Source organism: Meles meles, chromosome 21 (assembly GCF_922984935.1).
Source record: "Meles meles chromosome 21, mMelMel3.1 paternal haplotype, whole genome shotgun sequence".
NCBI classification, from domain to species: domain Eukaryota; kingdom Metazoa; phylum Chordata; class Mammalia; order Carnivora; family Mustelidae; genus Meles; species Meles meles.
Genome location: NC_060086.1, coordinates 43,030,481 through 43,047,444, shown reverse-complemented (window position 1 = coordinate 43,047,444; position 16,964 = coordinate 43,030,481). Strand labels below are relative to the sequence as shown.

Sequence of the window (16,964 nt, the reverse complement as noted above, 5' to 3'; positions counted from 1 at the left end):
TTTGCCGGCTCCAGGCGTCTTGCACACAGAGCATCATATGCACTTGGGCCATTCCGTCTGGCCTGTGTCCACGTGCTTCTGAGCTTCAGCCAGGGGCTGGCATATCAGAGCTTCGGCTCTTTCCAAGGCCAAATACACCCACTTACAGACAAACCCCATTCTGCTGGTCAGTTTGCCAGGTGGCAGACGCTTGGGCTGATCCCTGTGGGCCGTGGCCATGCCGTGGCAGCTGTGTGCGGGTTTGGGGCTTCTCGGATCCACACCTACAAGTCCCCCGTCCCCCACTCTGAAGTCCCCATATGGCCCGGGTGGAACACTGCTCTGGGAGGAGGACCAGGGAAACCCCGCCCAGCATGACCTCTGCTCTCCTGATGCCCAGCAGGCCCAGGACGCCCGCTTGAGCAGGATTTCAGCTTCTGGCCACCCTCCGGCCCCACCCCGCCTGACAGACCCACCCGCCGGCCCTGGGCCTCCTACCTGGAGCGGGTAGGACACGGAGCTGCCCTGCAAGGGCTGGCAGTCTCGGGACGAGTAAATCAGCACGAAGGCGACCGTGGCCGTGACCGCAGCCACCAGCGTGGCCTCGATCACCTGCAGGCAGGGCCGGTGGATATACCTGGAGCAGACAGCAGGACGGACCGGCCTCAGGACGGCTGCGTGGCTGGACAGCCGCCGTGGCCCCTGCGGTCTGTGTCTCAGGAGAGCTCCTCACAGGACACGATGGGGAGACACAGGCTGACGCAGCACCCAGTCACCGGGGTCCTCTTCTGGGCGCCGCCGACAGCATTTTAAGTCCAAGCAAGAGAACAAGAAGGCAGAAGCGCCTCCTCAAGCCCAGGGCCCACCCCAAGGTTTCGAGAAACCCGAAACCTCCCAGAACTGCTCTCCAGGCCCGAGTGTCCCCTGGCTCAGGACCTCCCAGGCCTCCGGACCCATGAGCCACCGACCAGGAGGCCCGTCAGCATGCGGTCTTCCATGCAACCCCACGCGCACAGAGCCCACAACACGCCCATTTCGAGAGCCCCGGGTGCACACAACCGGCTTCTCACCTGATTCGAAACATTGTCAGCCAGTAATTCAAGGCATTGAACACGGCGCCAAGAATACCACCTAGGACCAGGAGGGGACAGCGTGTAAGGGACACGGGAGAAAGGACAGGAGGACGGCGTCTGTGTGTCTGTATGCTGTATATCAGCACAGCCCAGCACGCGCCCAAGTGGATTTCTCAAAGGCTTTGCCTTCCTTCGGGGGAAGGAGGATTCTCAGAGTGGGGAGTGCTGTCCAGAGCTCATTCTACTCTAGAGGAGCACCCACCGAGGGGCTTCTCCAGCGGCGGGAAAGCTCCGGTCTTCTGGCTGTGGGATCCCTCCCAGGGGTGCGTGCACAGGGCAGAACGTGGGAGGGCAGCTCCCTGGCTGTGGGGGCCACAGCCCTCTCCGGCCACGTCAAAGCTGAGCCAGGCCTGTGGTCTGGCAGGCCCAGACCCCACCACACACTCTGACCCCACTGGAAGTCTCCTGCCCCCACCTGGGTCGGGGGGACGGGACGTGTTCCTTCATGGGACGGCCCTTACCCACTACGCCCATGGCGATGAAGATAGGAATCTCGTGGATCGTGTACACCATTGTCTGCAGAGGAGAGAACAAGCGTCCTGTAAGAACATCGCCAGCCCTCCCCACTCTGACAAGAGCAAGGACACGCCCATCATGGGTCTGTGCACAGGCCATCCGACACTTTCATGCACAACTACGGGGGTCCACAGGACAGAGGCGTGGCGTTTCCGAGCAGACCACGCTCCCTCTAAGGGCTTTTGCCTGCTCCCGGCCCGGGTCTTCGTCCACCTGAAGGTGTGGATGGCCTGAACTTTTGCCAAATGGCGGTCAGGGGGGCACAAGTGAGGAAGGGCCCCAGGAATACATCTTGTGACCCCAAGTGACCCGAGGGCTCCGCTGTGTCCACATGTGCGGCACCCATGGGAGCAGTGTCCCAGCGCACAGCACCCACTTGCTCCGCGGACACGACCATATGAGCACCCTGGCCTGTGGCCTCAGCAGACTGCCCAGATGCCCCGAGAGCACCCAGCGGTGTCAGGCATCCGGTCCTGCACAGGTAGGTCAGCTGTGAGCTTCCCTAAGTCACCTCCCGGCCCCTCAGCACTTGCAACCGAAAGCCCAACCCTGCAGCCGAGAGCGACTGTTCCCCAAAAGCCTCAAATATGAACCTCAAGTATGGACTGTGACCCCAGCCAGAGAAGGCAGCAGCCCCCACTCTCAGGGTGAACCTCAAGTACGGGCCGTGACCCCAGCCAGAGAAAGCAACAGCCCCCACTCTCAGGGTGAACCTCAAGTACGGACCGTGACCCCAGCCAGAGAAGGCAGCAGCCCCCACTCTCAGGGTGAACCTCAAGTACGGGCCGTGACCCCAGCCAGAGAAGGCAGCAGCGACGACGAGGGAGCACAGCGTATTACCTCTGTGTCAAATCTCCCAAAATTGATAAGCCCTGGGCTGGACAGGTCCCATATGTTTCCATGGTAAATGCTCAGGACAAAATTCAGGGTGAACGTGGAAATCATAGAAGCAAAGAACTGTGGGCAGAGAGGAACATGGGCGCTGTCAGAGCCAAGCCTGCCCGAGGCGGGGGAGCTGGGAGGCCGGCAGGCCAGAAGGCCGGGGGCTGGGGAGCTAGGAGGGGACCCTCCCCTCGTGGCACCCCATGGCTGGGCGAGCACGTGCTGGGGCCAAGCTGTGACGGAGCTGAGGGACAGGATGTGCGGTGGGGTCTGGGCGGACCCGATGAAGGGGACGACGAGGTGCAAACAAGCCCACGGCTGCCGGGGGAGGCGCACGGGGTAGGAGGACAGCAGCTCGGGTCGGGCGATGGGCAGAGTCGGCCACAGCAGCCCCACAGGAGCACGGCTTCCGGCACAGCCGACTGGAGACCCCAGGGGAAGACACCACAGCGCTGGCCAAGAGCCAGGCATCCCTCGAGTGCACGGAGGCCAGGCGACAGCACCGCCTGAAGGAGTGGCCCTCTGTAGGCACTTACTATCCTCCACGTCAGGAACTGGTTCCAGAAGGAGGCACCCTCCTCCAAGCTGAACAGGACCCCACCTGAAACGGCAAGCAGCCCAGCCCTGATGTGCTCCCCAGGATACACAGGGGAGCCTGTGACCCTGGGGCACCAAGAAAGGCAGAGGCAGCCACCAGGCCTGTTGGGCCACGTGCCTGCCCCCATCCCCCACCCCCAGAGTCTGAAAACAGCAAGACCCCTCCCCCACATGGGAGGGACCACAGCTTGCCCCATCTGGGCCGCCCTCCTCACCCACAGGGGCTCCGAATGCAGCAGACACGCCGGCCGCAGCTCCCGCCGAGACGAAGTCCCGCTTCTCCGTGTCCCTGCGGAAGTACTCAAAAATCTGCAACAGGGGACACGGGGACATGGGGACACACTTCAGCAGCTTCCCCATGGGCGTCCCTGAGAGCGCGGCAAGGTCAGTGAGCGCCAGGGACACCGGGCCCACGGGAGACGTCTCTCGGGACGGTCCACCGATGCAGACTCATGAAGACCACGGGACAGCCGTGGCACCACAGAACCGAAGGCGCCCTCATGGGCCAACAGCCAAGGGAGGGAGCTCACAACGATCGGAGCCCTCAAAGACCACCTAAGACCCATCAGACGCCTCAATACCCCGCGGAACACCGAACAAAAACCAAACAAAAGATGCTGAAGACACGTGCTTGATGTAGAAACACAAGACTGGGGTCCCTGGGGGCTCAGTCATCGAGTGTCCGCCTTCAGCTCGGGTCATGGTCCCGGGGTCCTGGGATCGAGCCCCACTTCAGACTCTGCTCAGCGGGGAGCCTGCTTCTCCCTCTCCCACTCCCCCTGCCTGTGTTCCCTCCCTCACTGTGTCCCTCTCAAATAGATAAAACCTTTAAAAAAAAAACCAAAAAAACAGACTGCTCTGTAAAGACCACAAACATCCGAAATCCCGCGTGAAGTCAGTGCCGTCAGGACGCTGTGACTTTGGGGGAAGTGTGGCAAGTCGCTGTGAAACCGATCTCGGGAGTGCAGGGCCTTCACTGGTCACGTGAGCCGCCCGACCGCCTCCGAGCCCCACGCGCTCTGGGACGGCTGCGGGAAAGGCCGTGGTTCCGGGCACACCGGGCCGTCCGCGCCGGGAGGGGGCACGCACCTTGAAATCTCGCTTCAGCGACGTCGACCTCCCCTGGGAAATGCCGGCGGCAATGACGGAGCCCGAGTGAATCATGGGCCCCTCCTGGAAGCACAGGACAGCCAACCTCAGACAACTGTGGCTCCGACAGAACTAAGTGGCCTCGGGTCACCGGCAGCGAGCAGGGTTCCGTTACCTTTCCCACCGCCAGTCCGCCGACCACGGACAAGATCACACCGGACACTTTGATCACGAGGGTCTAGAACACAAAGGAAGGCATGTCGAGTCTCCGAGGAAAGGCTGCGTGTAGTCCGAGAGCATGAAGCACAACCTGACCACGTGCCCAGCTCAGAACCCACGACACGAGGCAAGCACGCAGGAGGGCCGGCGCACAGTGGGCGTCCTCGGTGTGGGGCTCCGGCTGATTCTTCTCGAACCTTCAACTCTCCTATCCCAAGAAGCTGTGCACCCCCGAGAGCCGGAAGCAGCAGCTTTTGCTCCGCTGGACACAGCCCAGGTGTGCTTGCTGACCCTGCACCCACCAGGGGGACCCGGCTGCGTGCGGTGGGCACAAGCCCTCCCCGAGGCCGCCCTGCTCCTCAGGCTGCCACCGCCGGTCCCACACCCCCGGGACACAGCACAGGCAGCCAGGAGCACCCCGCCCCGGACAAGCCAAGAGAAGCCTCCGGCTGAGGCATGCCAACCCGACACCTGGAGATGGCCACGGAGGAACCAGGCTCCTAGATGCCCCAATCTCTTCAGAATTGGGGCGTTGTCAAGAATATTAAGCAGAACGTTAAGGAAAACTACAAAAATAGGAAAAAACTCAGGGAAAGCGTACCTACCACTCCAACAGGGCGATTCTGACCTTGAGATACTAATCACCGTGTAGAACGTACAGACGCGTTCCACACGGCTAGGAAGCCCAGCTGCCACCCCGTTTAAGCACAAATGCATAATTCACAATGCGTAAGTGAAAATCCTAAGCCCTTCCAAAGCAGGTTTACATGAAATGCACACCCACGCTCCTGGGCAGCACATGGAGGGAGTCTGGCCAAGTCCCAGAGGCGCTCGGGGACCAACCACAGCTCCCAGCCCAGCGCCTCCTCCGGGCCTCACCTTGAGCCGGACCACATGGGGGATCTTCACCCCGTTCAGGAAGCACTTGATCTGGGGGATCCCGCTGCCAGCGGCGACCGGCTGGAAGGAGACAGAGACCAGCACTGAGCAGGCCGAGCGACGGCGGTGCCACAGAACCCACGGGTCCCAGCGGACACGGCCACACGGTGCCCGAGACAGAACAGCTGCCCATGGAGGGGCTCCTGCTTCCTCTCATTCCAGAGGCAGTGATGATGGTGGGGAATGGGGAGCGGGCCATGGGAGGGGTCGGGAATTGAGCAGAAAAGAGGCCCAGTGTCCCTGAGGGGGGAGGGCACTGCAGACAGAAGCTTCCGGACGCTCTACTCATGGCAGGGGAGAAGCCAAGAAAGAGGCAGGCCACAGGAAGGGAGGCTCTGGGAGAAGTCCAGGAAGGGATGCTCCCTTGCACCTGGACCAGCCCTGCTGCTGAGGCCCCGCGCACCCCGGGCGCCTTCTGCTTTGCCTGAACATGGAATGTCCACATCAGAGGCCCTGCCGGTGTAGCCGCGTGGACCTCGCCGGCACGGGCTTCAGGGTTCCCTCCCACAGAAGCCCCGGCGGCCGTACCTCCACAAAGGCGACAATCACAGAGCCCACAAGCACGAACGTGGAGTTCAGCGTGGCCCACAGCAGAAGGGAGAAGGAGAGCCCGCCCCGCTCCGTGAACTTGTCGATGTCTGGTGCTCATCAAGGACGACCGCAGCTTCACCCTGGCCTGCCCGCTGCCCTCCTGGGCCCGGAGCACCACCCCCAGCCCCCATGCCACCTCGCAGCCACACCCCCCGCAATGCGGGTGGCGAACGTGCCCGGCAGGGAGGCCTCACCGCTGGTTGGCTCAGAGCTGCACAGCCCCACCCGGCGGAGCCCGTGGCACCTTCTATGCCAGGGACTTCGGACAAAGGATACTGTCCTTGACGACCTTGTACTTCAAGCCAGCCACGTTCTCCACCACGATGTCAATGAAGCAGGCCACGAGGCCCGTGAGGATCCCGATCATGGCACAGATGACCCAGCGCTTCATCTCCACCGTCCGGAAGGCCTGCGGGGAGGGCGACCGTCAGAACCAGGTGCGGTGCGGGGGGCCTCCACCGCAGGCCGCTCTGGACACGGTGTGTCCAGCCCCGGGGATTCTGCAGGCCACCGCCAGCGCACCGCGTGTGGGACCCGCATCCAGGGAAGGCTGCCTCTGGTCAATGTGTCAGGGGCCGCGGACCTTCCCCACCAGTTCACAGTCGGTGGCTGACAGCCCGGGCGCCCAGCTGAGGATTGCCGGTCCTCCTCCATCACACCCACCTGACACACCCACTCCCATCCCTGTCCCCAGGCGTCTCTGGCTCCAGGACACAAGCCAGGATCTGAGGCTGGAGGACCCCAGAAGGGGTGGGAGGGGCCACGCGAGGCAGCTGAGAGCAGGACACCCGGCGCAGACTCACCGTGTGGTTGATGCGCCTCTCCTCCTCCAGGAACAACTGGTTCTCACTGTTGTCGTAGTCCAGGCTCTGCGGGAAGGCACACGCGACACACGGCTGACCCCCGCGCTCCGCAGTCATAGGGCAGAAGGGGGAGGGGCGAGGGGGCGAGGGCCTGTGTGGGGTGGGGCGGCAAGGGAGAAGGCCCACCTCGTACTTGAGGGACAAGAGCTTCTCGTTGTGCGGGATCTCCTTGGGGAAGGGGTGAGGGGGGTCCGTCTCCTGCAGAAGGAAAAAGCAGAGCCGCACACCTGACAACCAGCACGCGGAGGACAGAGCAGAAACAGGGAGGGGGCACGTGGCCGTGTATCCCAGGAAGCAGGAGGCTGATGTGCAGGCCCATGCCCCTCCGCACCACAGGCAGGTCAGGATCATTCCAGCAACACATCCGCAACTCAAGTGACCTGGTGTTTGTGGAACTGCGGGAAACATGTTCCTGGTCTGTATCCCAGGTGCTGCCCCCACATCTGAAATCCTGTGGCCTCTCTAGAGGGTGTTCCCTGTGCGCTCAGGGGCCAGCGGGGGCTGCCAGCCCGAGAGATCAAGGTTGACCAGAGGGCAGACTCTCAGCTCCACACCCTGACCCGTGACCTCTGCAGAGGGGGAGGGGCTGAGACCGAGCCCATGACCCACGACCGACGAGCCCCGAGCCCCCCTAAGAACCCGAAATGAAGGGGTGCGGGAGCCTCCGGGCACATGGGGTGCCGGCAGGGGACGGGCGGCCCCCGGGCAGGGGCAGGGCCTGAAAGCTCCGAGCTCCTTCCACACCCCGCCCTGTGGGTGTCTTCCTTGGCTGTTCCCGAGTCCTGTCCTTGACGATGAACCAGGAACCGGGCGTAAGGTGTCTCCCTGAGTTCTGTGAGCCGTTCTAGCAAATTATGGCCGGACAAGGGGGTCTGGAACCCTGACTTACAGCTGGTGACAGCCTGAACGTGGGGGCGGTCTCGTGGGACCCGACTGGCAGCGGGCAGGGAGGGGGTCCGCACTCCTGCCTGGCAGCTGGCGCCAGAACTGAGTTAAACTGTGGGACACTCAGCTTCAGTCCGCAGAGGATGGGAGAGCGGCTTGCTGAGGAAAACCCACGTTCGGTGTCCGCAGTGCGGTTCACGACACTCAATACCGTTGCACAGGATAAAGGACAGAGTCCTCACGATCATCTCAACAGACTCAGAAAAAGGATCTAACGAACATCTAACGCTCCTTCACGACAAAAATAATCAGAGAGTAAGAACAGAAAGAACCTCCTCAGCCTGATCAGGGCGTCCAGGAAAACCCCAGGGCAAGCGTCCCACTCGGCAGTGAGACACGGAAGCCTCTCCCCTCAGACCAGGAACACGACAAGGACACGTGCCCGGGCCCCGCCTGCTCCATATGGCCCCGGACCTCCGACCACGGCAGGGAGGCAAGAAGAGATAACCGGCCTCCAGAGCGGAAAGGAAGAAGTGAAACCCACTATTTGCAGATGACACGACCTCACGTACACAAAATCCCCAAAAATACACTAAGAAATGATCAGAATAACGCACTCGAAAAGACCGAAGGACAGAAGGCTGGTGCGCAAACCCGCAGGCTTCTCTACACGCCTGCAAGCAGAGCCAGGAAGGACACCCGGAGAACTGCAGTGACAACAGCCGTGAGAAGAAGATAAATGAGGCGTATTCCCCAAATACACTCGGCGGAAGAGGACGTGCACACTGAGAACCATAGAGCACTGCCGGGAGGAGCGGGAGGCGAGAATGAACGGAAGGACGCTGCGTCCTCCGGTCAGGAGACCGTGTGAAGCCGCAGCGGGCGGCCCTGAAACGGACGCACTGGTCCTGAAACCGCATGGAAACACACAGGGTCTCGAGCAGCCAAAGCGACCCTGAAAAAGGAGAACAGGGGCACCTGCGTGCTCAGCCGGTGAAGCGTCCGCCTTCGGCTCAGGTCATGATCCTGGGTCCTAGGATCGAGCCCTGTGTTGGGCTCCTTGCCCAGCCAAGAGTCTGCTTCTCCCCCTGCCTGCACTCCTCCTGCTTGTGCTCATGCACTCTCTCAAAATAAGTCAATAAAATCTTACAGAAAAGGCAAAAGGAGAGCAAAGCTGGAGGACTGTCACTTCCTAGTTTCAAAACTCACCACGAGAGACCTCGTCCTCCAGACGGCATGGCCCCAGCACAAGGACAGACGCGGGCATTGGTGCAAGACGAGCACAGCCCCGAGAGAAACCCTCATGTTCATGGCCAACTGGTTCTCTAACACGGTGCCAAGATGACTCATTAGGAAAGACTGGTTTTTCAGAGACGGTCCTGGGAGTCCGGACACCCACACGCGAACGAGCTCGTACCCTTTTCCTCCCCTAAACACAAGATCGGTGAAAAATGGATCAAAGGTCTAAAATCAGAGAACTCTCAGAAGAAGAAAACATGGAAAATCTTTATGACCTTGGGCTAGGCAGTGGCTTCTTCGACGCGACGCCAACAGCACGGCAACAACATAAAGAACAGCCAACTTGACGTCCTCACAATCAAAGCTTCCGTGGGCATCTGGGGGCGCAGCTGGCTGAGCGTCCTACTCCTGATTTTGGCTCAGGTCATGATCCCAGGGTCGTGGGATCAAGCCCCGTGTCAGGCTCTGCGCTGGGCCTGGAACCCGCTCTAGATTCCCTGTCTCCTTCTCCCTCTGCACCTACCGCACCTCCCCACTCTCTAAAAAATAAAATAAAACAGGCTCTGTGCTTTCGAGGAAACTGTCAGAAAGCGAGAAGACACCCCAAGAACGGATCTGCAGCTTTCGTACCTGACGAGCAACACCCGTCTGATACGCAGAGAGTTCCTACAACCCGACAATAAAATACAAACAGCGCAATTAGAGTGGCACGGATGTGAAGAGACGTTTCTGCAAAGAAGACATGCACATGGCCGCCAGCGCAGGAAAGATCAGCTGGCCGTCACCGGCCATCAGAGGGGGGCAGGTCAGAACCGCAAAACCCTGGGGAGGAAGTCAAGTGCAAGGCTGGAGAGCAGGGCAGGCTCAAGAAACATTCCCCGGCAGCTGCCACACAGCTTGGCACGGGGGCAGGAGAAGAGGATAAAGGTCTGAAGGTCCCTGACCCCTGAGATCCCAGTCCCCAGAGCTCACCTCCTGCCCACTCAGGGCCCCTGTCCCACACGTGCTGCCGGCTCCTCTGGCCTTGCGTCCTGCACTCGCACAGGACAGGCTCAGGGCAACCTCCTGGCGTGCACCTGCCCCATCTCTGCTCACGTAGGTCGGCCTCAGGGGAGAGACCTCGGAGCCACCTTCCTTGGTTGCCCAGGCTCTGGGGGCCCACGGTCTGCTCGTCACTTTGTCCCCCAGCTCTGCAGAGAGTGCCCACACCTGTCCCGCCACGTTGCACAGAACCGCCTGCATCTGTCCCCGAGCTCTACACGGCCCTGCTTGCTGTCGGTCGCCTTCCTGTTGGCTGTTTACCCCCGCGCCCTGCTCGGCACCTCCACAGGAGCGGGCCGCGACCTTCCTGGGGGCGGGCGGGGCTGAGAGCTGCAGGCTGGGAGCGAGTCCACTACTCACCGGGTCGAGCAGCTCATCATCGAGCTCCACGTTGCTCATCTGTCCCACCCGGAAAAATGCTGAACGTGGCGACTGGAAGCATAAGAGAAATTGCGGGTGCTCAGCCCCAGGTCATGCGGGCAGTGCTGGACCCCAGACAAGTCCAGACTCTGCATGAGCCCAGGCCTTCTTCACCCCACAGGGCCCCCCATCACCTTGGCCTAAGGCACGGCCGAAACGGCAGACACCTGCCAGCCCTGGGGACTGAGAGCGGAAGGTCGCCCACGCCCAGGAGCCCCCACCCAAGCCACTTCCCGAGTCCCCTCATCATGAGACTGAGGGGCTCCGGCAGGCAGGGAGCTGTCCCCGGCTTCCAGACAGGCCCTCCAGACATGCAGCCACACTCCCGTCAGCCCCCGGGGACAGACAGGCAGGCACGTGACTGTCCTCACACACAGCGCAGGGCAGAGGCCTGGGAGGCAGAACACAGGCGCCCGCACGTGTGCATTTCCACGAAACCTGTTTCGGATGCGGTGCATCCCAGGTGGAGCTGGGCGCCCTGCTGTTTACCCTGCGGCCCTCCACGACGGCGACACCCACCGCCGGGGCCAGAGCAAAGCCCACACCGGCCTCCGGCGCCGTAGCCGCAGGCGCGTGTGTTCAGCCGGGAGCAGATGACCGTTCCCCCGCCGCGGCCAGCGGCTCAGCAGTCAGCTCGCCCCGCACCCCAAGGTGCCGCTCTCCCTGCTGGGACCCCTCACGCGGGCACATGCCGCCCCACAGCCCACGGGAGCCCCGTGACGGCAGCACTTGCGTCTCCGTGTGTCACTGCACGTGTTCTCGCCCGAGCTCTCGCCGTGCCTGATGTACTAACTGCCCGAGCCGGGCGCTACAGTGTGCAGGCTCGGGCTGCACACGCTCGCCCCACCACGGGGGCCTTCTGAGCCGCGTGTGCACATGAACATCGCTGCGCTCCCTGTGCATAGACGGGCACCCTTCACACGCGCGTGCCGAGAGCCAGTGACCCGGGCGTGGCAGAGAGAAACCGTTTCTCTTTAAAAACACCGACAATGCTCCCAAACTGCTGACTCCAGGAGAGCTAGCCCCGCTGGCCACCGTGCCGGCCTGCAAGGGACCCCCGTTCTCAAGCCGGCTGCCGCCCCCGCTCCACCGACAGGACACGTGTGAGCGGGAAGGGGTCTGGGCCACCACCCGGCCACCAGCCTGGCCACAGCAACACCAAATGCACATCCCCGGGGACGTGTCTGTACGCACAGACCGGCCAGGCAGACAGGGTGCACAGATGGACAGACCCCACTGAGCAAGGTCAGGCCGCGTGGACAGTGCCAGGCACAGGAGACGGGATCCACACCCCGACCCGGCAGACAGAGCCATAGAGAAAGGCTGTCTGGTTGCTTCTGACCCCCCCAGCAGTGACCAGGAAAGAAGCTCGGTTACATGGGACAGTCACCCCTCCGCAACCAGGGGCCCAAAGTCAGGGCCCATCATACATCTCCTCTCGCCTCTGCAGTTTCCAAAAGCCACGCGGCAGCCTTGGGAGAGGTGTGCCAAGAACTGTCCGGTCAGGGGATGCCTGCCCCCTGTCAGTCAATGAAGCATCTGCCTTCCACTCAGGTCATGATCCCGGGGTCCTGGGATCGAGTCCCACACGGGGCTCCCTGCCGGCAGCTGCTGCTTCCTCTGCCCCTGCTCTCTTTCTCGCTAACAAAATCTTCCAAAAGAAAAAAGAACGAACAGTCTAGTCGGCACAGACTTACTGGCTCAGGGGACACAGGTCCTCAGCCCCTGACCAGAGGACATCAGCAGGGCAGGGTGGCTGGCGCCCCACGAGGGCATGCCTCGACCGGGAGGTGGCGGCCGCTCCCTTCCCCCGCTTCTCCCTTCTGGGCTGTACGTGCGTCTTCCAGGAAATGTCTTTTGTGGTGAAGCAAGCTGATTTAGAGCTCAGTGATTTCCTCGAGGTGTCTGTGTCTTCCCCTTGAACACAGGTTAGATCACGTCCCGGCTCCTCAAACTACTGACACGTACAAGAGGCGGGACGGAGGCTCTGGGGACTGGTGCCGAGGGAAAGCGGCCAGTCCCACAGATTACACACTGAGCAGCGGCACTGACCCGACCTCAAAACGTTGGGCCCGGGGGAATGGGAGCGGGTTGGGTGCAGGAGGGGCGACCTAGAGGCAGGACGAGAGAGCTCCGTGCCGAGGCCCGCGCTCCGCTTGCTGACCACGGTGGCACGGAGGCAGACATGAGGTCAAGGACAGAGGGTGCCCATGTGCCCGTGCTGACGTCCCAGTGTCCCCTCGGTGCTACCGTTTTGTGGGCCAGAAGCCATGGAGGAACCTGGGAAAGGCGCATGGGCCCTCGGTGTGGCCTTGTCCTGTGATCCTGCAAATCCACGCTTATTTGTGAACATTAAAAAATGGGACGGCCACAGCAAACCGAGAAACTTCTGTGTGTCACGGGAGACGACAGAGTGAGGCAAGGCAGCCCGCACGACGGGAGAACGTACTACAGACCGCGCACCCGAAAGGAGTCAACACCCGCCACGCCTCAGGAACTAAAGTCAACAAAACAACCTGGTAGGAAACAGTGGACCTGAAGACACGACTCCAAGGGCGACGCCCGCACGGCCAGTAGCTACATGAAGACACACGACACCAGCAGCCGAACCACAAGGAGATGCCGCCCCCAGCGCAGCGTGAGCCAGGGAGGGGCTGGACGCGCGCCAGGTGGGTGCACGGCGGCAGGCAGCTGTGGAAGCAGCGGGGGACGACCACGTGACCCAGCGATCCGACCCCTGGAAGGGGAAACCCGTGTGACTCACATCAGCCAGGGGCGGGAAGCGACGCAGCATCCCGACAGATGAATGGATAAACCGCCCAGGGCCCACCCGGGCAGCAGAAGGTCGCAGGGCCTTGAAAAGGAAGGAAATTCTGCAACCTGCTACCACGGGGAACGGGGACGAGCCTCGGGCACGTTATGCTAAACAAAGCCGCCCGTCACAAAAAGACATACACGCCACAGTATGAGACTTCTAGAACAGTCGGGTTTACGGAGAGGGAAAGCAGAACGGTGGCCCCAGGGCCTGGGTAGGGGCGGGGGCTGGGTGTTTCATGGGGCGAGTTTCAGTTGTGCAAGGCGGCCCAGTTCCCCAGGAGGCCGGCGGGACGGTTACACAACAGTGCGTGTGCTTGAGTCGAGGGAGCTGTACGCTTAGAACTGGCCACGGCGGTGAATTCTGTTGTATGTTCTCAGAGTAAAACCAAGTTTACAAACAATCCCAAGGCCCTTTGCTGTCTTGCTGGACTGCTGTGTGTTCCCGCAGCCGCCAGGCTCCACGCTCAGCAGGGAGGACGCGGGGGTCCAGCAGCCAGAGGCCTCCAGGCTAAGCACACAGACGCCCGTAAACAGGGTAATTGCAACGTGAGGAAGTCTGTGAGGTCAGGCGGACGAGGAGGCCTGCAGACTGAACCCCAGTGAGGAGAAGGACTGAGCTGTGTGGGGGGGGGTGCCAGGACCCTCAGGCTAGGCCTGGGCCCAGTCCTGTCCCTCAGCTCTCACTGAGCGTGAAACCAAAGGCAGGAGGGACACAGACCTGGGCAGCCCTCAGGCAGCCTGCCCGAACCCTACCAGGGAGGCTCTGGGTGGGCAGAGAGTGAGGAGAGACTTCCATGGGGAGCTGAGCCCGGTGCTAAGAGCCACCTCGGAGGAAGACGGGGCGCTGGCTTACTGCGGAGCAGAGCTCGAGGGGCCGGTGAGGACGACAGATGAGTCACCCCTGAGCGCTGCCTCCGCTGCCCCTGGCACTCCCAGGCTGTGGTCCGTGGCTCCAGCTGTACGGGCAGGACACAGAAGCAAGCCAGTTCCCAGAGAAGCTGGATCCTTAGAACGGATTCTAAACCCGAGAGTCCCACCCCCACCCCCGGCCCCAAAGTGTCTCAGGAGGAGCTCCGCGAAGCCGCGAGCCCTGGAAATGTCCTACAGTCACCAACGCCACGGCTCTCCCACCCTCCGCCTCCGGAGCGTCTGTTTCTGCCTCAGAATTCCCTGCAGAAGCCCTGGAAATGCTCCGCTTCCCGCTGCCCACACACATGACAATGACTTGCTGGCTGACCTCACCCTCTCCTTGTCCCAGAGGCTGAATGGCAGTGACGCTCTGGTAACTCACCGTGACCCCCTCCTCCAGCACGTTGGGCCCAGGGGCCTGACAAAGGGAACAGCAGCCCCCGGGGCCTCTGAACAGCCTGCTCCCGGGCAGGTGGAGGCTGAGCTCAGGGCAGTCAGCACTCTCTCCTGCCCGGGGCCATGCTTCTCCCCGTGGGGCACTCAGCAGCCTGCCAGGCAGCCACACGGCACGTGCCCTGAGCAACAGCTTCAGGAGGTTGGCCGGCTCTGCTGGTGCCCACACTCTGGCTGTCGTGCAGGAAACCCCAAAGGGCCGGGAGGTGGCCAACATGAGCTCCCACGTCGGAGTCACTAGGACGTGCCCACAGGCTGGTTGTTGGTCCGGGGTGTCCTTTGAGTTCCAATGGCCCCGCTCTGGCAGCACCTCACAGGCCACCGTCTGCCACAGAGCTAGGGCGCCCCCGAGCCTAACGCTGAACTCGGCCTGCGAGCCCAGAGCACACCTTCCCCACAAGAAAGCAGCATCAAGGAATCCCGTCAGCTGCCAATGGGCTCACCTCGCGAACGATTACCCAAACTCAGCCGTCACTTGCGTGCTGTCTCCGATACTAACCCACGGAGGGGCTGCCATCCACCAGCGGGGACAGGCACGGCTCAGAGCAGCACACACGTTCACCTTCCTGCAGGGGATCACCCTGAGGCAGCAGAGGCCGCGGAGCTTGCCTCCTGGGGTGCGGAGCAGTCTCCCCCTTGCCACCGGTCTGCACGAGGCGGGCTACGGTCCCTGAAGACTGAAGTCTCCAGCTTCCTGCAGGACTCCCCCTGAGAGAAAGCTGGATTCAAAGCCAAGGGCTGTCCCCTACAGGTCTGACCTACGTCTCCCCACTCCGATCTGCTTTCCAAACTCACAGAGGAGCCCATGCACGCTCTCCATTCTGTCAGGCTGCCTGCGGGTCTCGCACTCGAGACCGGACCCCGATGGGACCTCTCCTGCCCTTGGGGCCCCTCAAACCGTTTTGTGGCGTGCTTCTCCACGAGCCTGCAGCCGGTAGGAAGGAAGTTGCTTCTGCACCTCTGTTCCGGGTAAACTGCAGGCAGCCGGGCACACAGTAGGTGCACAGTAAACTGCAGGCAGCCGGGCACACAGTAGGTGCACAGTAAGTCTTTTTAGTTGTTTAAGAGAAGCCGGTCAGGGGTTACTAAACACAAATGCGCAATCGCTTGCCAACATTTTTAACAATGATTGTTTAAGAGTTCAGAAGACTCTTCTTTAAAAAAAAAAAAAAAAAAGCCAACTCCTTTGCCGACCTGCAAAGTGGGAAACACACATCCAGTCCTGAGATAAACCCAAATTCCACCTCCACGTTTCTAGCGCTTTCCCTGCCGACTCTTAAGCCAGTTTCACGATTCCCTTTTGCAGACCCTAGGCTACTTTCTTTTAAAAGGAGAAAATAACGTTCCAAGAAGAAAACGACAAAGCACCCTTCAGCCCCCCCCCCCCAGATTAGCCATCTCAGGTCGCTCCTCGGGTAGACACAGACGGCATTTCCGAGCAAGAGCTCACGCGAAGAGCAGACCCGCACTTTCACTCCCGTGCACTTCCAGGGACGGGGCAACCTGGCGCTAAGCCCCGCAGACACAGCCCGACGCCTGCCTCCTTCCTGCCTTTTAAAGGCTGTTCCAGTGGTTAACCGACAGAGTTAAAAAGGAACAAGAATAATAACCAAAAGCAGAGTAAGACTCAGCAACGAAGAGAAGCAGCTATTAACTCAGTGAACAGCCCCACGCGTGCACGCAAAGCCGCACCCCAAGTCACCGAGCGGGACCGCTCCGACCTGCTGCCGCCGTGTAACTGGGAAGGGGGACGGGGTGGAAACACCCACCATCCCCGAGGTCGCCCCGCACGGACGCGTGCAGAGAAGGGGCCCACGGGGCGGCCGGCAGCCGGAGCGCGCTCGGAGCGGCGTCTCGGTGAGCTCGGCCGCCCCCAGCCCCAGCCCCGCGCCCCGAGCTTCCTTCCTCCCGAGGCCCCAGGACCCCAGCGCCTCGGTCCGGAAGACGACCGCCCCGTTCCCGCGCCGGCCGCGCGCATCCCCTCTTCACCGGGCGGCATCGGAGCACCGGCGCCGGAAGCAGCGGCCGGGCACAGGGCCGCCGGCGAGGGAGCCACCCTCCGCCTGCCAGAGCCGCTGACCGCGAGTGGGAGCGGAGCGGCCCACGCCCGCCACGGCGAGGCCGGCTCCCGGCGCGGGGAGACCGAGGCGCGGCCCGGGGCTCTGCCGGCGGACGGGCCTCACCTGACGGGCGGCCGCCGGCCCGGCCCCGTTCAGCAGCGGCGTGGTCTCCCCGGCCGGCGCCCCGGGCCGCGCCGTCCTCCGCAGCAGCGGCGCCGCCTCGTCGTCGTCCAGGTCGCGGCCGGACCACGACACCTTCTTAGACACGTTAGCCATGGTCCGCGGCGGACGGCCCGGCCCGGGAAGCGCGGCGACCCGGTGTTTGTTCTCGT

At 62.3% G+C, this 16,964-nt stretch overlaps 1 protein-coding gene across 3 annotated transcripts in view; it reads right to left on the bottom strand.

Moving 5' to 3' along the window:
- Window positions 1-16,964, bottom strand: part of CLCN7 (chloride voltage-gated channel 7) — a 23,267-nt gene extending 6,303 nt beyond the window's left edge. Inside the window, exons 1-15 of one of the 3 annotated variants that reach the window (XM_045992775.1) lie at window positions 16,756-16,964; window positions 10,334-10,405; window positions 6,935-7,006; window positions 6,749-6,814; window positions 6,222-6,354; window positions 5,883-5,992; window positions 5,295-5,375; window positions 4,372-4,434; window positions 4,197-4,280; window positions 3,323-3,416; window positions 3,047-3,111; window positions 2,469-2,585; window positions 1,574-1,628; window positions 1,050-1,110; window positions 478-616 (exon numbers count right to left, since the gene is read on the bottom strand). In XM_045992775.1, coding sequence (XP_045848731.1) covers window positions 478-616; window positions 1,050-1,110; window positions 1,574-1,628; window positions 2,469-2,585; window positions 3,047-3,111; window positions 3,323-3,416; window positions 4,197-4,280; window positions 4,372-4,434; window positions 5,295-5,375; window positions 5,883-5,992; window positions 6,222-6,354; window positions 6,749-6,814; window positions 6,935-7,006; window positions 10,334-10,405; window positions 16,756-16,908 — 1,365 coding nt within the window. In that variant the 5' untranslated portion in view covers window positions 16,909-16,964. Of the gene's footprint in view, window positions 1-477; window positions 617-1,049; window positions 1,111-1,573; window positions 1,629-2,468; window positions 2,586-3,046; window positions 3,112-3,322; window positions 3,417-4,196; window positions 4,281-4,371; window positions 4,435-5,294; window positions 5,376-5,882; window positions 5,993-6,221; window positions 6,355-6,748; window positions 6,815-6,934; window positions 7,007-10,333; window positions 10,406-12,090; window positions 13,304-16,755 lie in introns of those variants that run through there. The other 2 variants (XM_045992777.1, XM_045992776.1) reach the window with 2 other exon arrangements.